The sequence below is a fragment of the Haemaphysalis longicornis genome, unplaced genomic scaffold (assembly GCF_048455015.1).
Source record: "Haemaphysalis longicornis isolate Haplotype H1 unplaced genomic scaffold, Haemaphysalis longicornis Haplotype H1 scaffold_2, whole genome shotgun sequence".
In the NCBI taxonomy this organism is placed as follows: Eukaryota; Metazoa; Arthropoda; class Arachnida; order Ixodida; family Ixodidae; genus Haemaphysalis; species Haemaphysalis longicornis.
Window position 1 is genome coordinate 180,217,886 of NW_027526295.1, and position 24,276 is coordinate 180,242,161.

Here is a 24,276-nt window from a genome sequence, read left to right on the forward strand (position 1 = left end):
AATTATGCAATTTTTTTGTTGACGTACGTCACTTCCGTGGGGCGCAGCAGCCAGTTCGGGGGGAATCGGCTCGGAAGCCCCGGGTTGCAGCAGACGCAGCCTTGGCTATTTGCACGTCATTTTGACGTCACGAACTTCCGACGCGCGTCGGAAGGGCATCGGATAGCAGAATACGGCCCCGGGTGTCTAATGTTGCTGCTTAGTTGAACTGTCTATTCGGACGGAGTCTCTGATAAGTTTTTGTACTGTTTCATTTTAAAAATGTTAGGTGGCGCTGCAATAGAGGAGGCTCGTTGTGCTGATCTTTTTTAGCGCGCGACTGCTACTCGGCCAAAGATCGCAGGGGACGTTCTAGCTCATCGTACCTCATTTTTGCGAGCAAGGCTACAATTGCGAGTAAGAAGATGATAATAAAGCTCAGCTTTATGTTTTGAGAGATAACTGACCGTGAACGACAACAAACATCAGCCACGGCGTTCCGTTTTCAACTTCATGCATGTTTTTTTCTGCATCGCGTGCTTGTCCCAAATATTGTGCTCGCTGTAAATGCAAAGTCAGCCATTGACAAGATGTTTTTACGTTATGTGGGGGCAAATTGGTGCCTCTGATAACGTCAAACCGCCAGATTTATTCCAAGGAACCACCCAAAATTGCACAGTTTGAAATAGAGGTTGGGCTTCACCGCATGACACGAGCACCGTGCGTGCTAACATTTTTTTTTTATATCTGAAAAACTGTTCCGCGCAAGTCGACATTTTTTTTAGGGTGTGTTTTTGAAATGTTTCCCTGCAAAATGTATATTCTAATTTTTTTCTACTACCGGTGGTTTGATATACACAACTCCTTTTTTATCATTTTTTTCGACAACTTGACAAAACTTTTGATTTTGATATTTTTTTTCACAACTATGATATATGAAAACCTTTAAAAAACTGGTGTTATTGGAAAGGCCGTTAAATAATCTGCATTTTTTGCTCCTGCAATTAGTGCCTAAATAATTTTTTAGCAGAAAAAAAAATGTTTTCTTGGACCCCCCAAAATTGGTCAATTTTCTGCGGTAGCGAAAGAGTTAAATAAAGATTTCACCATCTTCCCGTAGGGGAACCCTAAGTAGTATGCGAAGCAGCCATGGGGTCGACTCAAGTTCCGGTTAGTTTTTAGTTCGATCGCGCCACTGCGGGAGTTGAATGAGGGGAGCGGAGCGCGCGCGCGCGTCATTTATACCGCGGAGCTACGGTGGCGCCCCCAGCGGAGTATGCAGCAGCTACCGTCGCGTCTCTAACCCCGTGGCCTCCGCGATTTGCTGCCGGCGGCGCGCCGCCGGTAGCCGATCGCGAAGGCCACGCTAACCCTAAGCTGCTTCGCATTACCGCGCGCGGAGCCGCAGGTGTTGCCACTCGTTGCGCAATCCCGGAGAGGAAAGGAGGAATGCCTCGCATACAACTCAGTGTTCCCCTACGGGAAGATGACAACGGTGGTTGAACGCGAAGCTATCTCGTGATGGATTCTTTGGTTGGCCAATCCCTAGGGGCATCCTGCCACAATCATCATCAGCGGTGCCTGGGCAGGCATGCGCAGTGGGTGTGCGGACGGCGGACAACCACGAGGGAGGGAGGGACACAGCCCCGAGCATGAGATGCTTCGCATCAAAAACATGCGCGATTCAATGGGATTTGAACACAGGTCTGCACAATAGCATCCCAGTGTTCTACAAAGCAGTGCTACCTTCGTATGCTGCCAGTGTAGAACAAAAGTTGTCGTCATCATTGTTCCTTTCTTCACGGCACATTCAGACTTGGGGGGCTGGCCAGGAATCGGGAGGGGAAATGTGCTTGCTTCACAAAAGTCAGAAACTTATGAACTGGAAACGTAAACTCCGCATGACACATGAGAGTGATGGCATGTGGGTGTAACAGGTGCACACCGCCCGTGCGGAACCGTGATTCAAGGAAGCTGCAGCGTGTGCCACTCTGCTTTCTGATGTAATATGCACAGCAAAGCGAAGGAACAAAGATGAAGAAAGAGGCGCATACATGGTACAGCGGAAAAAAAGCCGGTCTAAGTAATTTTCGCCAAAGACATGCAAATGAAAGCGAAGAGAGAGATGCAAGTACGATGCAGCAGTAAAGAAGTTGCTAATAAGTATCGCCAGGCTTTTGCCTTCAAAACGCATCAGTGATCTAAGTGCCCCGATGAATTTCACGAGAGTCCTTCCATACAATTAAAGGGGGACACTCCTCTTAAAGCAATTTCTTCTGTTTAAGTAAACTCTGTGAAACTTATCAGTCTTGCTGCTTTTGCTCACTGATTTCAACTACAGTCGAATCCACTTATAACGATACCGCTTATAACAATATATCGGATATAACGATGGACAACGATTGCACCGTCCAATTTTGTATGCTTTCTATGGTAAAATAACCCGCTTATTACGATGCTCCCGAGCCGCGATATCGGATATAGCGATTGAATCCGCTTATCGCGCGCACCGAAAATGCGAAAATGCGTCACGAGGAGGAAGCAGGCGAGAAGGAAGCGATCCCAGGGGAGGCCACGGAAGCACCCGATGATGAAGGGGTGCCACAGTTATGGTCGGCGCTTCACGAAGACGCGTTGGGTCTCGACGATTTTCTCCATGCCGACGATGGTGTGGAAACGTCCGAGTCCCTCAGTGACGAGACGATCGTTGCGAGTGTGCGTGGTGCAGCGGACAGCGCTGAGAGCGACGACGACGACGACGCAGCTGAGCAGCCTAGCCAGGTACCGTCATCGCACGAGGCCCAACGAATGATACAGTCCCTACGGGACTTCATTTTCGCGAAGGACCTCCCGCTCAGCTATGTGGAGCAATTAGATGCTCTCGAAAAAGATGTGCGTCAGCTTCGCGTGAAGCAGTCAAAGCTGACTGACTATTGATTTTCTGCAAACGAGTAGTTGCACTACCTCACTTGCATGCTAATAAAATGTTTTGATCTCTCTTGTGGCTTTTTTTTCTCGACCCGCTTATAACGATTATCGGTTATAACGATGGGATTTTCTTGGCACTTGGATATTGTTATAAGTGGACTAGACTGTATATCTTATTGTTTGAGTTAGTCAGTTCCCAAGATAATTAGAGATAATTAGCCATTGTTGGAGGAACAATAGTGAGAACAGTGTTAGTCATAAAGCTGTAATCTTTATATTTTCGAATACTACGAACCTTAGTGAACGAAATAAGAAAGCGGCTTTTTGATGTAATGCTTGGAACTAATTTTACAACTTATTAAACTTTGTTGTTTGAAATGGGCGTTCGAAATGGGTCCTGGCCACTGGTGCCGCCAAAGTTCAGTGAGCTTTAAAATTAGTTCCAAGCGTTACATAAAAAAAAAAACGCTTTCTTGTTGCGTTCACAAGGGTTCATAGTATTAGTCCTGTCTTTAAGCGCTAGTAACATACTTTCGTTATCACACAACCAGCGTGCTGGATTTTTGGAGTTTATTATTTGCAGTATTTCGAGGTTTTTTTTTTTGTTTACTTTTAGTAAACAGTCGGTGTTTCTCGAAGTTTACTTTTTGCAAATCACCAATTCTCTGAAATTGTGAGTTTATTTTTGCACTGTCTTATATACTCCAAAATCTCAAATGACGCAATATCTGAACAGGGAAACATCAGAACACGTGAAGCACATTTCAATTATCTGGAAGGTTTGAATGCAGAAACACAAATACACACTTACAGAAAACATCTTTTGTCTATTATAAGCCTAAAGTTTGTTGTAATAGATGCAAACATAGTTTAGTAGGCTTTTGTCGCTTCTTTTAATTGATTGTTGACGTGTAATACAGTGTACAATACCAAACCAACCAATGTATCAAGGACCGCTAACGACAAGGTGCCCTCGCAATGAATAACAGGGTCGTATGGCCCATTTTATTGCAAAGACTATACGTGTCAATTTACTCCAGCAGCAAAGTAACGAAAACACCTATTTCTATGCTCGCTTTTTGCATCTCACTTTCTTGCACGATTGCAGTATTGTGCAATTGCGCAAAAGCAGACTCTAAAGCACCTGCTACGTGGAGAAGTCAAACTGAACAGGCTATATAACATTATCTTCAAGCCTTACAATATTCATCATTTGCCATGGCCAAAAAATTAAACCTGTCATCTCATGCTAAGTGGTGCAATGCCTTAGCCACTTCAATTGATCGTTTCCTTACGGCGGGTTCCTTATATGTTAACCCTTTCTGGTCTGTTGTCGGGAAAACGCAACACAGCCGTTATGGTCTGTTGTTGGGTTCCGCCTGACTTGAGTGTTCAAGGTTAAATTTTGTGGTTTTTCTCACTGCATTTTTTGTATATATGACGCATTATCTATTGAGGGATAAGCAAACTTTGTTGAAGTTTGCTTCTTTCTGCACAATGGTGCAACACAACGTTCAGCCCGGCCTTCTGGATCCCAGAGCATTTTCACATGCGCGCTGTTCGCTGAGGAGCATGGGTGCTTTCTCATCGAGTGCATTTTACGGTGGTGCACCCAGCAAAAGCGATGATGACTTCAGTGAGGTAGAGAATTACATGCCTCCATCCGATGCGCTGTTTGTAGCTACAGAACACAAAGGGAGGCAGGATGAAAACTGTTTTTCTGCAAAACCTGCAGTAAAAACACTGGTGTGCACCAAGGATATAGCTTCGAGCAGTTTCACACGCTGCTCAAATATCAGTAAAGGAGTTGCAAGCAGAGCGCAAGAGAAAAAATAAACATCCTGTGAGCTTTTCTTGCACAATTTGTTTTCTTCGCAGCGCCACAAATTGGCAAAATAGTTACGGACCAGGACAGCCGGAAAGTGGATAAAAGTTTCGGACCGGAAAGGGTGAAGCAACATCGTCACGAGGCACTATCTGCTTCAAGCACCAACACACAAAGAAGCACACACGACTAGTTTTACTACTGATTTTTATTAAGCTTATTTACACATGAAAATATGTGCATTGGGGCAGAAAAACTCTGCGGAAAACTGTGCAACATGGTTTCCTAGGTCAAATAAAATGTACACCAGAAAAAACATCTCTAAAAAACATCAACAGTTCGAGAAGTGCTCCCGGTTTCGGAGTCAGCAAATTAAAAAAAGGGGTAGGGGGAGAGGGAAGGCAACCTTAGCTGCTGCCTACGCAATCCCAACTCTTTTGCACAAGAAACAAAATGGAGGGGAAACTAAATCAGAGAGTGATGACCTGCAAAAATATATTTACAAGAGCTATACAGTCCAGCCTACGTAAATCCTGACTTCTTATTGTTCTCTGCCCAGAAGAGGGTGCATGCTCCACCAAGCGAATGCACTACACCGACCGCCCATCTGCCTACTCAAGGATGACCTTTCACCTGTGGAGGAAACCTCTTCCCAATTGCCTTCTTGCCCATTTTGTGAACAACAAACAAGATCATTGGCCAGTTCACCTAAACTCAAACCTAAACCCAAGTTTAACGAAATGAAATCAAGCAAAATTACTGAGCAGTGGCTTATTTCTGCAAGAAAGTGCCCCCAACTTTATTGATTATTTTCGCTCAACACAAGACTAGTTACAATCGGTAGTATTGGCAGTACAGCAGGTTTTCATAACCATCAGTTTCACAGTAAAGCAACAAATGCACCTAATGAACACCTCCTCTAGCAATGCTTCATACAGCCTTGACACTACGAAACCTACTTGGCTGCTCTATGCAAATGCTGTCGCTGACGTCCGAGGACAACAGCGGCCACAGAAAAGGCGCAACAAAGACGTTTAATTCTTTCATCCACTGCACAAACAAAACCGGGCAAGAGTGAGCTCTCACTACATTCAGTCACAGCCAAGATGGCAGGCAACGATTTTCCTGGCAGCATCGTTGTGTGATCTGAAAACAGGCAGCCCTGAAGAAGCTGCTGGAACAGTGGCAAAGAAAAGGTCAAAGAAAGGGGAAACGCTTGCATTCGATACTGCTACCATGGCTGCCACACCCCCAAGGCTGTGATGCCTACGTGGAAACGTCCTGTATGCCCCATCGTCAGCCAATGGAAGTGCAATGAGGTTTGTGATGCAGCGACTAGGGTGCCAGTGTGTTCTCACCTAGAGGCTTGCGATCTTATGCAGCTGTGAGCCAATGTGTGCAGTGTGCGGGCAAGCCACATGGTGAACATCCCTGCCTTACAACCGCGAGGCTGCCTGGCAACTACTACCAGGCTAGTTACCGGTAACTACCAGGTAATTAGGTCTTCTAGCAGCTTCCTTCGTTCAGCTGCCACTTACTGCACAAGTCTGCGCCAGATGAGAAGTGCAATGTGCTGCACTTTAGGTGCAGCCACCGGTATGCGCACCCACACACAGTGTCCACAGTCTTTGCAAGAGGGTCTCTTTCCAAACCGCGCCCACCCACTGCCAGTGCCAATAGTCAAAACTTCACACAACTATAAGAGCGTCTTCCTCCTACCTCAGTCTGCATCTGCTATTACAACTATGCACTAACGGCCACCATCCTGTGGTTTTAGCTTTCTGGACATGTCGAAGAAACCCGACACTTCGTTCGCAGCCAGAAAGAGGACCCTGCTGACATTCATAAAAAGCACCAATTACTCTGCCTAGCTGCCAGCCGATGCTGCGTGTTCCGAGTCCAAAATCGGCAAGCATTGGCTAAGTAAGCGGTGGCACTACCACTACTTGTTTTCAGTACCACGCATTGCAATGAACTACACAAACGCACGGCAGTAATCATACTTGAAAGCCCCAACAAAGATCAAAGCAGCGAGGCAGGCTTTTTAGATGACTCAAGTTTAACTAATGATGAAATTTTCCAGGAACCCTTTCTCGACAGATAACCCCGATATTACAAGCCTTATTTGTTGAAGCTCAATGTCGCACCGTGTGCCAAGACCGGTTTTAAACTGAAGCCAGAGGCAACCTTGAACCATCTCGTCTTTCCATCAGTGTTTGAATGCCCCTTCAGTGCGGACCCTTGAGTTGTCACGATAAGCCAGCAGCATGCCAATGCCTGCATGGAAAGCGCTGAACAATGGTGGGGATGAGCAAATATTCTTCGCTTGCCTTGCATACACTTCAAGACAGATGAGGGCAACATTGCACACGCGCATGTGTGAGCAAAAGGGGCTTAAGGTATACACAAAAGGGGGCAGGGAGAAAGAAAAAAAAAAAGCTCTTTTCAAGACCCACTGGAAAACACTTGCAGCACACACAGTCTGTTTCTAAAGGAGTACAGTTCAATGCAAGCACTCGTTGCTAAGCCCGCTTGCCTGCCTTCTTTTGCGAGCTGAGTCTTGCTGCGACGGAAGAACTGTGCAGTGGAGCAGGGCTTCAAAATCCTTCGTCACTCTCCATGGACTGAAGCTGCATGTCGTTGAAGTCTGCCACGGAGCTACCGTGCGAAGATTCCGGATCTATTGGGCCAGACCCCACACTTCCCGAGTCGTCCACTGCTGCAACGACACCGGAAATGGGGGATTAAATCTTGCATTTGGCTAACGAAGTGATGAAGCAAAGCTAGAAGACCTGTCTTGTGAGTTTCTGCACTTCCCCCACCAATGTGCACGGCCTCGTAGAGATGCAGAAACTTTGCGAACTAGTCCCTATAAGCATCAGCCGAAAAGAAAACCCCCTTCACCTTGAATAGAGTTAAGGCAGACTTGCATTGACCCGTCAAACCATGATTAGTGAATGACAGAGATCTAAAAATTAAAATAGGAATGGTAGCCTTTGGAAAGGTGACGTGTAAATGGGCGTTAGGTGGCAGTATTTGAAAGCAACCTTCTCCCCAGTGAATTACATCCTGCAACAAACCGCATTACAACTACTGAGGCCTTGTTTGAGTCCTCATTTTCTACTCCATCCCCTTCAGACCATCCATTATCTTCTCTCAGCACTGTTGCACTCAACTGGCCAGTGCTTAGCCATCTTCCAATTCCTGCATTTTTTTTCCCCCTGTGGTATGGCATGGTAAAAACTGAGGCAGGCCAACCCGGGCCTCCCTGTGCCCACCTCCCAAATGCCCCACTCTCTCAGCATGGTGTGCTACGCAAGCGCCGCCACAAGAGAGAAAAGAGCAAGAAACCTGCCTCCCCGATAGCATTACTTACAAAGCTGCTGGACCGCAGTTATGTCCTCCTCATCATGCGTGAAGCGCTTGTCGATGGACTCCTTGATCTGGTTGTTGGCACCCTTGGGGTCCAAATCCATCGCCCACGAAAAGTTCATTAGGGCCAGGTGTGTGTTGCCCAACTTCTTGTGAACCTGCACGACAAAGAGAAATGAGGAATGAACCAACAGACTGTGATGCTCAGATGATGACGATGATGCGAACTGACCAAGCACCGAAATATTGCCATACATTTATACTTCACCTCCTAAGTCGACAGAACTCAGTTGTGCCAATGCAGTCACATCTTGTTAATTGAGCACATTGGCTCTTGATTGGCTAGGGCCACTATGTCAAGAAAAGTGACCATGACTAGAAGGCTGTGGTTTTCAAAGGGCCAGTTGGCATACGTACTGGAGTTTATAAATGCCAGCCCAACTAACAGTGCTCAATCGTCACACCATTTTATTAACAATTAGTGCACGTCAAATACGTTCACGCAGAGCAATTTTCACGTCAAATGTATTCACGCAAGAGTTGCACTCACATAAATTCCTGACTCAAGTTTGGCCCAGACACAGCGTAATACAGCATTTACCTTTTGTAGTTGCCTGACAGCACAATGCTGCTCTTAAGTGCTGCCCCTAAAACAAACTGCAATTGGACTTTACACTATAATAAAGCACTTGAGCACTACCGTTTCAACTAAACAGACCAGTTTAGCATCCATAACAGGCTTTGGGAGTAAACAAATGCCTGACAGTTAAGTGCTGCCCCTAAAAATTGGACTTCACACTATGTGGCACCCAGTGGCAAGCCTGTGGGTGGCAGATTATAAAGAATAGAAATGCAGAGGAGGAATACTAGGGAGACAACAATGAAGACCTAAGGTACAATACCTTGGCTAACATGCGCTGTTGGTATACAAAAGTGCAATTATAATGAAAAGGAGCCTGCACAGTGGTACCTAAGCCCCACAGAGAACAAGGCCTAGCACGCAGCAGCCACTGGGGGATAATGTATTTACTCGATTGCTACACGAGTTTGTTTTCTAATTTTTGCTACATGACGGTCAACCTTTGTGTTACAATGGAATACCAAAATTCAAGTTGTCTAAGAAGTGCAAAGGATTCACCCAATTATCACCGACAGCTACAGTCATGGCCATTTCGTGATCTACACTGGCAACATGTGCCCGAGCCATTTGGATCCACTACAAGCCGATACCGGCTGTCGTCTTTTTTTCTTTTTCTTTTTTCTCTGAAGTAGTAGTGATGCGGTTGACGGCACGCACTGCGCTTTGACCTTGTTTTTGCGTTTTACTGGGTGGAGAATTCAACGGTTTTCGTTGCTCTCAAGTGCTTCGACTCCTCTTCGGCTCCCCTTGTGATGGCAATGGCATAGTTTCATACAATAACAACTAGAGAGGAATCTGGCGCTGCAATCGTACGCCTCAATGAGCGTGATGGGTAGTTCTGGATTCGGATTGGCGCTCGATGGCATGCGGAATTCGCTATGGATTGCAGGCAGTTTCGTTTTCATTTTGGATTTAGATGAACGCATTTGCCTACGCGGGGTGTTGGGAGAGGCGATCAAAAATACGTTTCTCCTTGAACTGCATGCCTCGCGTGCACTGACGCCGCCCTGAGTGAAATGTTTTATAACCAGAGTTGCGAATTGGTCGGTTATCACTTCACTGTCGCACAGCGAGCACAAAAACACAAATGACGGCGCTCTGCGCGGCGAAGTTGTCTGCGAATTAGGAGTTGCGGCGCTGCTCATTCAGCAGAGCAATGTATTGTCAAAGCTGCCGACGGTTGCGAATCACTTGGAACAGCCACACCTTTCGTGCGAACGCCGGCTCCTACGGCGTAGAACAGCAGCACCGGCGGCTGATAGGAACGCAGCTTGATGAATGTCACTAATTCAGGCAAGAATAACTTCTCCAAAGGTAATCGGTTTCTTTTTTTAATGAGCACACAACTTTTCGTAGTATTACGAACTACAAGCGCCGAAACTTTTACAAATAGTTTTCAAAGAAGTCCGAGTCCTGCTGTAGTTGGCGGCAAATGGCAAACCTGCTCCACAAACCTCCTCGACGCCGCGTCTGCTGTTTATTTAAACGTGCAGTTTTGTTTCGTACAAAACCAGTTTTTGGTCACTAACTTTCTTGTTCGTCATGTAATTTGTAAACGGAGAGCCGGGCAATGAGAGCTTTTTTGTCAAAAAACACAATTTGCGCAGCCATAAGCCCGTTTTGATCCTACGCAATCCGGTTCCAGAACTACTCATCATTTACACTGAAGCGTAAGCACCGCTGCCATGTTCGCGTTGACACCAGCGCCAGTTTCCCCTCTAGTTATTTGTATGAAACTCTATGGACAACGGGTACCGATCAGTACAACGCCCGTTTCAAGAAACGTGTTATTTCGATGACTGAAGAAATCGGCAATTCAGCTGCGGCCCGAAGACTCGACCCGAACTACCCATCATCGACCATCCGTGGATGGTGGCTCCAGCGGGAGCACCTTTTCACGTGCAAACCCGGCAGAAAAGATTTCCGTGGGCCTCCCCATGGCCGCCACGTCAAACTCGGGAAGCGTGCTCCCGATTTCCTCACAGAACAGCATAACTGCCTCATGGCGGTCAGCGTTGAACTGATACAGCTCAAAGCAAGCAGTCTCGCCTGACTGATGGGCATCCCGCAAACAATGTTCAAAGCGTCACAGGTGGGCGCCTACTCACAGTGTTTGAAAAATAAATGTGCTTTTTCATGCTTCCACTGTCTTTGCGTGATTACTTTGATGGTTCCTTTTTTTTTCTTTTTGCTTGACGTGACAAAAAGTCACCCCTTGTTTTACTTTCGCAGTTTCATTTCTTCTCTCTGGATGCAATGAAAAGTCCCCCCTTGCATTACAATTGAGTAAATACGGTACCAATCATGCAGGCCCCAAGCCGAAGACACCTTGACGACTCTTGCACACGCACCTTTCCACTGATGAAGTACACGAGTGACTCCTTGGGCACAATCTGTTTGAGCTCGTCCAACTCCTTGAGCGCGTCCTGGTAACGGTCAGCTGTGAAATGGATTGTTGCTCGGTGAAATTTGCACAGCGGGTTTTTCGGCTCCATGGCAATGGCTTTGTTCAGTGTCAGGATGGCCTCTTCGGTCCTCTTCAGCGCCTGCTGTACCTGTGTGGGCAAACCAAACGCAGACACTTGAGAGACTGCTCAGTCAGCACAACCCCTCACTTGCAGGCCCCAACAGATTGCAGTGATTTGTATTCTAACCCCCGCCACATGACAGCAAAATTTGTGTTCCACAGGCTGCTGAACAGGCATGCATTATGCCACCAAAGTGACATATTTCGCCAGAAAAAAGAACCGACTTCGCCTTGTGTGTCTATTCAAAGAAACTACTGAAACAGCAAAATAAAAAAAATGGCTGTGTATCTGCTCCTTTTGTTGCCAATGTTGACGAAAGACGATAGTTGAGTGGCACACCTGCCAAGTAAATGCCTCTTTCCCACTCCCCTCTCATGCTGTTCCTCTCCAGTTACGTTCCTCCCAAGATAACACATGAGAGGTTTACTTAAACTAATTTAAATTTCCCCATTTCACTGCTCCAAGTTGGGCGCCTCGATGACAGCACTGCCGTACGTGAAGACGCGCGTGAATCGAGGCACCCCACTAAAACGTTTATAGAACCACGTTGCCCTACTCTACAAGCGTTCCACGAGGAATAAGGAACATATCTAGTGGACCCTTTCATTGCTGTTGTTGTTCGATTTCTTAAATGCCGCCAAGAGCTATGGTAGCACGGGCAACAGTCGGCGAAGGTTTTCTGCAGTTGATGTAGTATTTAATTTGCTGTCGCAAAAACCAAGCATCCACGAATTTTTCAATAAAGGAACACTGCAAATATCCCTCATGTATTGATTTTCTGCCTTATATTTGCGTAATGTCTTGTTCTTGTTCAACACAGTTGACAAGTATGAACATTAACACCGATGAAAGCACCCGTGTTTGTCTCTTTCTTGTCTTCCGCTGAGTTTCTTTGTGCTGTTTTTCTTTTTTTTCTTTTTGCCATGATTAAAACCGGACTGGATGTTTAGATTTGGCTGCAGGTATATAAGACTACTGCCCAGCTTCTGTTTCACTTTGGCCGCGTGGCTGAATCGAGTCACAGACAGACATAGACGGACCAAAATTTCTGCGTTTAAGTAGCCCGTCTTTGAATGGGATGAAGCCTTTCTCAGTAAATGACTGTTGCCAGAACCAGTGCGCGAATGGTAAACCAGCAATGCTAATGCAATTCCATGAGCGGGCTTACCACAGCAATGTGACAGAGAAGCACCGAGCTCTGTGGGTTGATCTGCAGTGCTCGCCTGAAGTGCAGCTCCGCCAGTTGGAACTGCTCTTGCTTGTAGTAGATCAGCCCCGCACCATACCTGGGCAGACACACACAACAGGCCTCATTGAACATATCCCGCTTCCCCCACCACGGGCCACAACCGTCCTCATGTGCAGAACTCCTGTGGGGAAGAAGCATAGCAAGGCTCTTGCTTGAAAACAACCACTTCATATTTCCCTTGATTTGTGTCAATTCCTGAGGCCACACAACAGTAGCGCTTTTTTTCTGAAAATCATTGGATCATTTTACGCCCCTGCTTTCTGTAAAGCTCCACAGAATACAGAAAGCAGTTTGTGACATGCTTGATGACAACAATTGCTACCACGTTCCCATAAAACAGTGTTTAAGGGGAGACGTGGGTCTTGAAATGAACTTTTTTATTAATTGGTCTGTGATAATGAAAATCACTGTGCCTATGTGTTTTGTCTTCCTCATTTCAAATATGTAATAAGTTTTCAAGTGGTAGAATTATTTTTTGAGTTATAAAGAAAACACTGGAGCCTAATTAAGTAATTTCTTACGGGCCTTTAAGGAACTTTTTATTCAATTTTTTTTAAAATAAATGGTATGGATGTGTAGCTTAAGACCTGCCATGCATGCTGAAGCTATTTATATTCCTGTAAAGATAGTTGATTGGATAGAATTCATCTAATTATGCCAAGTACAGTTTTCTGAAAACTTAATGACCTCTAATTATTACTCATAACATTTATTTGAGGCAAAATGAGTCAATTAAAATAGCTTTAGCATGCAGTTCATTTTATCCCGAATTCAACGGTATAACACTTGTAGAAATCCTTTGAAAAAAACTACCTCAAAACCCCTGTAAGGCTAGGCACATATACAAAAAAAGGGAAACTGAGAAAATCGTAGTTGAAGTTTTACTACAAGTGACAGTTTTATCTATTGAGCATATGAAAAAAAGAAAGGTTCTAGAATGTAGCTCGCGTTTCGCTCAACACGAGCATACCAAGTTTGCTGAAATCAGTTGGTGGGAAAATTATGAAATCCTCTGTCTACAGATGGCACCTGGCAGAAAAACTGAACAAAAGCAAAGCTAGAACGTTGTTTCAATTTTTATGCTGTTGGCATCGCGCCGTCTCTCTTTGGCGACTAGGGCTGAGGTGCCGAGCGTGCACCACAGTTGTAAACGCTATTTTGTTATGTTACTGCTTCATTTGTAGCAATCAAATCGGATTTGAATCGCGTGAAGTGAGTTGCAGCGAAGGGGCTGGTAACGGAATGCCCGCCACTGTTCTGTAACGTGCATGCGCTTGGCTAGGTGGGATAACCACGTTTTCGGTTTAATCTACTCGTATATCACGTCACCAACGCACATTGTGCACAGTGCGAACATTTATAATTCTAAAATCGCTTATCTATATGGTAACCTGCCGACGAGGAAGCGCGCGCCGGAGTGCGGGCCGAACCGCCGCAGCATCGTTGATAGCAGAATGAACACACTTCCCTTGCGACGTCGGCATGCGGCATCTTCCACTTTATCATTTCTTTTCTTTCTATTTGCTGCTCATCGAAAGATAGACGCACGTTAGTGCCCCTGCAGGCGTAATCATATCGCTACGCTATCGTCTCGGCAGCCCGCGTGGGCGCTAAGCCTACCTCCGTCTCGGCGCCGTTCTCGCGATCAGTCGTCGTCACAGGAGCAGAAAATCGTATTTCAGGCGCTTTTAATAATGCCTGTTCTTCCTTTCGGTTATCGATAGACATCTTTATTTTTACGCCATGCGGGGCTTTTGCCGGTCCTCGCATAGACGAATACATGAGCCGTTGCCCTGTGATGAGAGTGCCGAGCAGACGACCCACGGCGCCCAGCCAATGAGGTTGCGCCCTGCGGTCACGTGCAGTCAGTAACCAATTAGGCGGCGCGATCCGTCTCTTTTCTACCCCGGTTTTACTCGCAACCAACGGACGAAACGGAGTGGTTCTGGCGGGGAATTGAAAACGAAAAGACGCGCTTTCGAATGAGACCAAGATGGACGCCGTGGCGCATGTAGAACCCGAGGGGCGAGTCGTCGAAAAAATGCTATTTTCGCGTTGAATCTTGGCCGATTTTAGCCGGCGTCGGTGCTATAAATTGATATTATGGCTCAAATACGTACTCCTGGGTCTGGATATTTTGCTAACCGGTAGAAAAATAGCTCTACTTTCCGAAAATGGCGATTTCTAAAAATCGATTTTTTGGCCAAATTTCGGGATTCCAAGACCCGCGTCTCCTCTTAAGGGGGGACGCGGGTCTTAGAATGGCCAAAAATCGCGAAAAAACGTGTTTTGAGAAAAATACATTTTTGAAGCCTTTGTAACTTCAAGAACCTACTCTAAAAGTTTCACCGCTGAATTCGATCGTAAAGGGTCCGAAAATCAACTTTGTAAACATGACGGCGACCCCAAATTGTCGAAAATCGGGAAAGAAATGCTTGAATTTCGCGCGCGCGCCATGCGCGAAGGAGACGACTGGCGGCAGCCATCTTGGACGCGTTTTGAAGGTCGTTTCTTTGTGCGTATTTTGCGATATCTCAAAATGGCGTAGCATGGCGAGGGCCCTCGCTCTCGCCATTTTTCGAAAGGTCACGTACGAGCCCCTGATTGGCCGGACCGCGCGCGCGCGAGACGAGCCCCTCGTATTGCGTCTCTGATTGGGCGCCGCGGCGAACCCGGCTCCTTTTGCGTTTGTATTTTCGTTTTTCTTTCCTCGCGTTCGCCTCCACGGTAGTTTATCTCATCGTGTCTTTTTCTCTCTGCTGCTGCAATTTGGTGCAACGTGTTCTTTTTCGTGCTACAATACCGGGAGATGTTCGCATCAAAAAAACTACGCGTCAAGCGTACGGGAAGCGGCGGAAACGTGCGTGGAACGGCGGGGCGACATCGCCTGTTGCGTCTGAGACAGAAGATTTTCGGAATCTCCTGCCCTGGCAAGTTGCAGTGCTTCAGGCGTCGGCGAACCGTCATCCGGCTCCTCGAGTGCCAATCAGGACCGCATCGACACCGTGTATTACACCGCTGGTGAATCTGCCGAGCGTGCTAAACATGCGGCGGATGTGAAGAAGCGTTTGGCGTCGCAGTCGGCGATAGGGCGCAAGTTCAAACTTTTGGAAAGAACCAGCGAGCGAAAGCTCGGAAACTGGCACGGAATTCGTCATCGTGGACTTGAACGTGATAAATTCGTGATAATCATTGCATTCGTATTGAATTGCTCTAGCAGGTGACGCTATTTGTACAACCCTAGTATTGATCACAAAATAGCAATATCCAGCTACGGCCATGCAGTTTTTTTGTTTTGAGATATCCCTCTCCCCCTTACGGGGCGATTTTTTTTATCTTGCAGTTGAGTTATGATGATAAGACTGGTATCATTGCATTCGTATGGAATTGCTCTAGCAGGGGATGCTATTTGTACAACCCTAGTGTTGATCACAAAATAGCAATATCCAGCTACAGCCCTGCAGTTTTTAGTTTTGAGGGACCCCTCTCCCCCTTACGGGGTGTTTTTTTATCTTGCAGTTGAGTTATGATGATAAGACTGGTATCATTGCATTCGTGTTGAATTGCTCTAGCAGGTGATGCTATTTGTACAACCCTAGTATTGATCACAAAATTGCAACATCCAGCTACGGCCATGCAGTTTTTTTTTGTTTTGAGACATCCCTCTCCTCCTTACGGGGTCTTTTTTATCTTGCAGTCGAGCTATGATGATAAGACTGGTAGCATTGCATTCGCATTGAATTGCTCTAGCAGGAGATGCTATTTGTACAACCCTAGTGTTGATCACAAAATTGCAATATTCAGCTACGGCCATGCAGTTTTTAGTTTTGAGGGATGCCTCTCCCCCTTACGGGGTGTTTTTTTATCTTGCAGTTGAGCTATGATGATAATACTGGTATCATTGCATTCGTATTGAATTGCTCTAGCAGGTGATGCTATTTGTACAGCCCTAGCGTTGATTAGAAATTGCAATTCACCTACGTCGTTGCTTTAGTTTTGAAAAGCATAACGGAATAATGTAACTTTTTCATTGGCTGCTGTGCTTTAGCATTACAGGTAGCAGAACAGACTGCAGTATGTGATGCGTGGGCTTGTATGTAGTTTTTAGAGGCACTGGAATAAACTGGGAAATAGTAAATCTGGTTTAGGGTTTATTAGTAGAAAATCTACTTTTTCTCAACCGTTTTCAGAGATTATGCTTGGCTTTACGCTGAATGTTTTACGCTTATTTTTGTGGTACAGGCACATACTTAGTGTGCTTTTCTTCATGAAGAACTGAGCTACACAGTGATGCCATTTTTGTTATTGTAGCTGTGCTGTAACAAAAGTTACCATGATCGGAAACTTCAAATGCATTTTATTCAGTTTCCTTTTTTGCGAGACCGTGCTCCGCCTTACGGGGGGTTTTGTTATGTTGCTCTTGAGCTAGGATGACAAGACTGGTATCATTGTATTCGTATTGAATTGATCTAGCAGGCTATGCTATTTTTATCACTCTGACGCTGTTCACCTATAAGCAAAATTGAGTAATGACGAAATAATTTTATAGAAATTGTTGGTATAAAATGTTCACTTTTTTCATACTTTGCAAAAGCTTTTGAAATGAATAAAAATAGCATAGCCTGGCAGAGTGGACCTTTGGCATTATGTCCATATAATTCATCTTTGAGCTTGATAAAGCGAAATAGCTCTAAACCCCCGTAAGAAATGCCTCAATAAATTCATTTCACATCACTGTATTTCTTCAACAAATTCTGCTATGTTAAAACCAATTACATATTTGAAATCAGCATAAAAAACTGCTCAAGACTGCCAATTTTCATCAAGCTGGCACTAAAAATAAAAAAATTGTCCAAAGACCCACCTCCCCCCTTAAGCAAAAGCTGACCCTGCTGATGCCGGCAGCAAGTCACCCTGTGACCAGGCAGAACAACGTCACGAACACCCCAGTTTGTGAACATCTCGCTTGTGTATCGAAGCATTAAAACTTACGCTTCCCTTAACTGAGTGGCCAATAGTGAAAATAAAGTAGGCAAACTGTGGGGTTTCAAACAACTGACTTTCTGCTTTAAAGTTAAGCAGTCTTCCAGCCTACCTTGTAATTGCTGCTTTTATCCACCACCCCGCTTTGCTAAAAGGTGCCAAACAGAAAACAGACGATGGACGCAGTTCAACGAATCAGCATGTGCCTCGTAGCTCATGTGTTTCAACAAAAAACCCCCATTTTAGGAGGGAAACCGAAGATGGTTGCAAGTGTGCCTACGATATGAGAGCTGTAACTTGAAGCGAAAATGCCATGCATTTTAAATTCTTGATGGTTTTAGCTTATGTATGTCGCATAACTATCCGTTCAGAGAAATTCCGCAAATTAAAAAGAAAAAAAAAAGCGTTACTTTTTACACACGCAAATTTTAAGACAGACTTCTTTCTCTAAAACTGCTCAGGCACAAAAAGTGGTTCTGATGTTCTCATTTAAAATTAGGCAGGCCTTTCGTGACATCAAACAAGGTGGAGGGGGGGGAAAGAGAGAGAGAGAGAGAGAGAGAGAGAGAGAGAGAGAGAGAGAGAGAGAGAGAGAGAGAGAGAGAGAGAGAGAGAGAGAGAGAGAGAGAGAGAGAGAGAGAGAGAGAGAGAGAGAGAAAAGCCCACCAGGCGTTGTAGTGGCGAGGGTCGACCAGCATAGCGTTGCGGAAGGCAGACAGTGCCTGCTCCATCTCCTCCATGGCTGACAGCTCGTGCCCAAGCAGGGTGTACGCGTAGACAAAGTCCGGGTCCGCCTGCACTGCTCGCTGCAGGAAGCGCACGGCCGTCTCGTGCTCCCGCTGCAGGCTGAAGCAGTTGCCCGCCGCACAGCACGTCTGCACAGGAGGGCAGGGGGAGGGTCGCACCACGCTGTCTTCTCCCCCTCTTCCACACACTTTATGCGAGTCACCAAGAAGAGGAACGAGAAGCACAAGAGTCGTCTCACAGCGAACTGGCAACACAACAATGTGACCTCTCAGTGGCATGACTGGTTGTTTCATTTTGTTTAACAAGTGCCCGTTTCTTCTCAAGTGTCAGGAGCCTGGGAGAAATGAAACGGACGCCGGAAGTGGCAAGGACACCCTGCTGCATCTGCTCCTGAACCGGAATGCTGTCGAAATGTACAAAAGTAAACATTTGCGAGGGCTAACAGGTCCGGGTGCTTGGGTCCATATGCCCCATACACCGAGGCCGCACGCACGCACCTCGGGGGCCGTCTTGTCCAGCTCCATCATATCCTGGGCCAGGGCAGAGAGGGCCACCTCCCTCTGCAGGTGCCAAAGGGCCGTGCTGTAGTACTCGAGGCCCTGCAGGCGGTGGGGCTCGCTGGCCCGCAGCTGCTCGAACGCCTGGGCCGCCTGTGAATGGACACAATGGAGGTGGCCCCACACCAATGGTCAACCTACGGGGAGCGGGAGACATCACCCTATCCCGGACAGCATCCTAACCTACTTGTGAACTGCAGTTTGAGGAAAGCTTGCTTTTCCATGCTGCACAACATGACGTGCTAAAAAAAAAACAAGTGACTGAAATATGCTTTCTTCACTTCACCGGCTGCCTTGATTTCAATTCCAGTAGAGATATGCCTGAGGGCACTCCTTGAACAAACCTATCTGCACTGTGGCAGACATAATCTCTCTGGCGTAAAAAAATGTTGCAAATCAAGACACTGCTGGCCTAGAGGAAACGCGAAGACAAAAAACAGGTTTGGTTCATTTAAAAGGCGCCGTGTATGACAAACGATTATTCCAATATTAATATATACCTCCAACCATAAGGGTGTACACAACTCACTTCATTGCCTTGGCCCTGTGAAGTCGCAGAGAGTTGTTTGAGCAATTGGTAGCTGCCGACAACAGCTACCGCCAAAAAATGTGATTGTGCCGTTGTAACACTGCACCTGGTTCCACATCACCCCATCACTTTCATGCAAGCACAGAGTGAACACACTGACTGCTGTGTTCTTGGTGCCACCCCAACGATGCCAATAGTAAAATTATGCAGTTAAAAGTTTAAACTTTAAATTTTCCGCTGTTTCTGGTTCCTTGTTTGGTGGCTGGAGAGGAATTATTGAGGCGAAGTACCAATAGCTAGTTCTTTACAACAAACCGGGGATGTGCGTCATCCTCGCGATTCCCTCCACCCCCAGCAAGAAGGCAGAAAGAAGCCCAAGAAGGAAGGGCAGAGCACTTGCCTTGTCGTACTCGCCCAGCTCGAAGTGTGCCTTGCCCAGGGCGGCCAGCACCCAGCCGGTGGAGTACTGGTGGTGGGGCAGGGCCTCCAGGGCCTCGATGGCCTGCCTGCACTGGTACTGGCCCAGGTACAGGCGTGCCTTGCCCAGGTCTTGCAGCAGCTGCATCAGGCCCTCTGCACATCCCCCCATCCCCGACACGGGTCCTCCTTTAGGAAAAGGGCAGCACTTTTGAACCTGAGATCCCTATTCATTGCTCTCTGTTAAGCTCCCAAGTCCATTACGGACGAGCTGGTGTTACAGAGGCCATCAAGCCTGGATAGACCACTGGATGCATGAGATGGTGAGTACAGTAAAACCTCGTTACAAGAGATGCTGTTACAAGAGACACTTGAATGAAAGCGGTTTGGTTGGTTTTCTGTGTTCGCCATGTTAGCAACATTACGTACAAGAGACCTTGGTTGCAAGAGACGTTTTTTGGCTCCCTTGAGTGTCTCTTGTAACGAGGTTTTACTGAGCAGAATTAAGCATGTCATGGCCTCCTTAAGCGCTGTTTTCTAACGGGGGTAGGGATTACAATTATGACCCTGGCTGCGCTGTACCACTCATCATTGTCCCACTGCAGACAAAAAAAAAAAAAAAAGACCACAATCTCCCTTTTTTAAGGTGAAGAGTAATACAACTGCCTATGGCCGGAATGGCCTGCTAGCATCTCTTGGATGGGGTTTAATAGGTATGCATGTTGGTGCTTGCCTGCGGAGGCCCTCTGCATGCACAGGGCGGTCTGGGCCAGGGACACGGGCGGCGCCTCGGGCTTGTTGATCTCGTTGAGCTCCCCCTCGGTGACGCCACCCCCGGAGTTGGGGCCCGACGTGGGCGTGCCTCCGGCCCTGAGGGCGGCCCCCCGCGAGGGCTTGCTCTTCTTGGACGAGGGCAGCCGGGCGGCCAGGCCCCGGATGGCCTTGGGCGACGAGCTGCCCTTGTTGTTCTCCTTCACCGAGTTGGAGCTGCTGAACAGGCGCGAGCTGCGACGCACACTGCTCAGGCCGCCGGGTGAGAAACTGCAACAAGGGGGGGGGGGGGCATGAAGAGGGCACACGCGCGACAAACAAGGCCAGTTGGCGAGAAGTTAAATTTTTAATGGCAAAAGACAATTATAGGGACGATTCGCAACTGTGAAGGCCAGTACTGCTGTAAGAGGGCAGGAGGTCAACTGAGCTCTGTCAATATGCACAAACACTTTGGTGGGCGGTAGATGGGTGCGCTAAACGGCTGCGGCAAATAAGGAAATGCCTCACCCTTACAGTGTGCACAGCCCCAAAATAGCCCAGAAGAAAAACATGAGGCTCTCCGTACTGTCAGTATGCATGTGGTTTTGATGGTAATAACTGCCCTTGCATTACTTGTAAAAGTTTCTCTAAGAGCAGCACCTTTATACCATTCGCTTCTCTAAGAGCACCTTTACACCATTCTTTTCTGTACATAGATATGTCGCACTTGTTGCAATAACATTGCCCTGCAGCAGTTTTGTATGATAGGGGACCCTACTGTATTTTGCTGTTACATCCCTCTCCCACAGTAACATAGGAAGCAGCAATTTTTGTACAACCAGTGTGTAATTTCAGTTGCAATTGAATGTCCAGGGTGAATTATACGAGAAACACTATGCCTGGTTAAGTTACGTATTTCTAGCAAAATCTTGCATCCTTCATTTCATGCACTCAAGTTGCTTTTAGATGCGAAGCATCTCTTGCTCGGGGGGATGTCCCGCGTCTGTGCCCCGTCCACAGCACCTCTGACGATGATTGTGGCAGGATGCCCCTAGGGATTGGCCAACCAAAGAATCCATCACGAGATAGCTTCGCGTTCAACCACTGTCGTCATCTTCCCGTAGGGGAACTGCTGAAGAAGAAGAAGGAGAAGAAGACAAAGCTGCGAAGAGGAGGGCATGTACGTTGCTCTCAGCCGGTGCACCGAAGTCAACAACCTTTACCTCACCAACACTGACGGAGACTACCGATTCTACCACAGAGACGACAACATCGACAAGAACATGATGCAAGAACATGATGGATGAGTTTCGGTGCCTCAAGAACCCCCGCCTACTCACCGTAACACAACAGTACTTCCGTGCCTTTGCCACCGGTGTGGACCCGGACGCGGAATTCCCTCTGGCGCTACTAAACACCAGATCACTCAACATAACGGCAACACAATGGAACCACATGGAACCCCCATGATGCTTCGCATCCTCATCAGGGTTCCCCACGGGAAGATGGTGCAATTTTTTTAATAATCAAAGAAACCTTTTAAATAAAGCTTAAATTTTTCCCATGCTGCCCATTTCCAGGAGCTCTGTTGGGAGCTTTGCATGCACCATACCTGGCTGGAATGGTTGGTGGGGTCTGGAGGAGGTTGTTGTTGCTTGACTGGCTGAATATTTGCACCTTGGGCGTGTTCAGGGTCTGAGGCTTCTTCGAAAGGTTCTGCACGGAGAAAGCAAAAACACGCCATGTGATGGACTGGAAGGCTGCCCCAAAGAAATTGCACCCCATCAAAGAGCAAAAGCATGGTAAACTAGCAAGCATTCCAAAGTCCTGCCTTTATGTGAAACAGCTATACATTTCAAAACAGCTTTGGGTAGGGAGGTGGGGATCGGAGTTAACTTCGTTCTTTGGCATAGAGTAATGAATTTCCGTAGGAACCATGCAAGATCCTCCAAATGGTGAAATTTAAAAATTCAATCACAATTTGAGTATTTTTGTACGATATCATGGACAGCATAGCAGCCTCATTGGCACGTAACACATTAGGAAAGGTAATAAAATATGACTGGTAGTTGTGAATGCTTTATAATTATATTCAAAATTCAATATTCGACGGATGGTCGTTCCATTCTTTTGAACCCTATTTTTTTGTAGAGAACATTTTCAATAATACTTATAACACACCTGACTCTGCTGTAAAAACACAAAAAGTTAACAAGACTCTAAAATTAAAATCAGAGAATTCCATGCCTTCCAGCAAGGACTGAAATAAAGTGAACAAGGTCAGAACCAGCATAGTGGTTGCCATCCTACACTTTCCACAAGCAACAAAGAACTCTTGGAATTCACATCAGAGGAAATGGCCCTCAACGTTTACGGAGGAGGCTTCAGCTTCATTGCTTTCAAGATGCATCAGGAGCACAGCCTTTGCTGTCGTTGCTTGGGGGTTGACCTTTAGGCCCTCTTTCGATTTTGTGCAAACAGTGTGCCTTTTTTGCTCACTTGGAGTACTTTTGTGCAGGTCTTTAGATGGTGAAAGCAGTGGCTTTATGCCCAGTGTACCACAGACTTCACTATAGGCTACCAGGTTACCTATAATTTACTTGACAAGTTACGAATGCGTAGCAGTCCCTATACGCTCGTCCTCTGACTTTAATTTGCAAACTGAATTTCAGCCTTGACGAAGTCAGAACTTGGCACATGTAGCCGTATAATTGCAAAAACATTGCAATCAGTGCCAGACAAGCATAAAATGAGCTACTTGAAAACTGGATATAATTTTTTTAGCAACTCTAACATTATTAATATTAGCACATAATACTGCGTGCTCTCTTTCACACAGAGCAATAACCATTACAGTGTTGCAAAATTGTTTTGAGGCTGTACACACAGCCAATGGGAAGTTATTCTAAAAAATCCCAAACTGCAAAACGCTGCAACTGTGATGTGTTTTTCAATGCCGTGAATATTTTTTACAAACCCAGACTGCATTATACAATCGGGTGTAGAGCCACAGGAAAAGTGGCAATGGTTTGTTTGCCCCAACCAACGTTCCCTTTCTATCCTTAATTAGCCCATTTACCTCGACCAATCGAACGATGCCGGAATGGCCCTACCCTACAGCGGTGTCGATACAGTGCTCCAAAATTTGCCCTACTTTTAGCACTTTGCGACGGTTTTCAGGCAGAGAAACACTAGAAAATCATAACATATACAATGTGCAATACAAAAATTTGACTTAAAACAAGAAGACATATTGTGCTAATTTCTGCGATCTGATCCCGACTTCCTATGTAAACTATGTAAACCCACGCATCCCAGACAGCACTTATATTTATCTGCTACAGTAACCTTTTTTTCACTGTTGTGATGCCGTGGCTTTACTGCGTTTCAAAAAGATGTGGTAAAACGTAGAAAATGAGCCAAACTGCAGGTGAGAATTATGAATTGTCAGATGTAAATATCGTCACTTAGGAAAAAAGCGGGGTGCTGAAAGCACTGTTAGTAACAGTGAAATTGTAAAGATACCAGGTAGGATACCTTTTTGACTGGAGGACAGGGCTCTTTGGCCATGGCGTCCAAGATGTTCTGTGTAGGGGGAGTGACATAAGCAAGCATGCCACTGATGGCGGTGGGAGGTGCGGACCCGGGAGAAGAGTACGGCAGGGGCAGCACACCAAACCTGCGCAAATACAAACACGCGCTCAAACTCCAAACTCGCAACAGCAGCTTGTACCTGCAGTCACCTTCACGGCTGGTTCACTAAAATTGAGCT

General features: G+C 46.4%; 1 protein-coding gene across 2 annotated transcripts in view; it reads right to left on the bottom strand.

Moving 5' to 3' along the window:
• Positions 1-4,922: 4,922 nt before the first annotated feature.
• Cdc27 (cell division cycle protein 27) overlaps positions 4,923-24,276 on the bottom strand; it is a 42,937-nt gene continuing 23,583 nt past the window's right edge. Inside the window, exons 7-16 of one of the 2 annotated variants that reach the window (XM_077698825.1) lie at positions 24,042-24,183; positions 22,117-22,220; positions 20,488-20,795; positions 19,738-19,910; positions 18,749-18,901; positions 18,171-18,379; positions 12,441-12,558; positions 11,096-11,299; positions 8,109-8,262; positions 4,923-7,448 (exon numbers count right to left, since the gene is read on the bottom strand). In XM_077698825.1, coding sequence (XP_077554951.1) covers positions 7,330-7,448; positions 8,109-8,262; positions 11,096-11,299; positions 12,441-12,558; positions 18,171-18,379; positions 18,749-18,901; positions 19,738-19,910; positions 20,488-20,795; positions 22,117-22,220; positions 24,042-24,183 — 1,684 coding nt within the window. In that variant the 3' untranslated portion in view covers positions 4,923-7,329. Of the gene's footprint in view, positions 7,452-8,108; positions 8,263-11,095; positions 11,300-12,440; positions 12,559-18,170; positions 18,380-18,748; positions 18,902-19,737; positions 19,911-20,487; positions 20,796-22,116; positions 22,221-24,041; positions 24,184-24,276 lie in introns of both variants that reach the window. The other variant, XM_077698824.1, reaches the window with a different exon arrangement.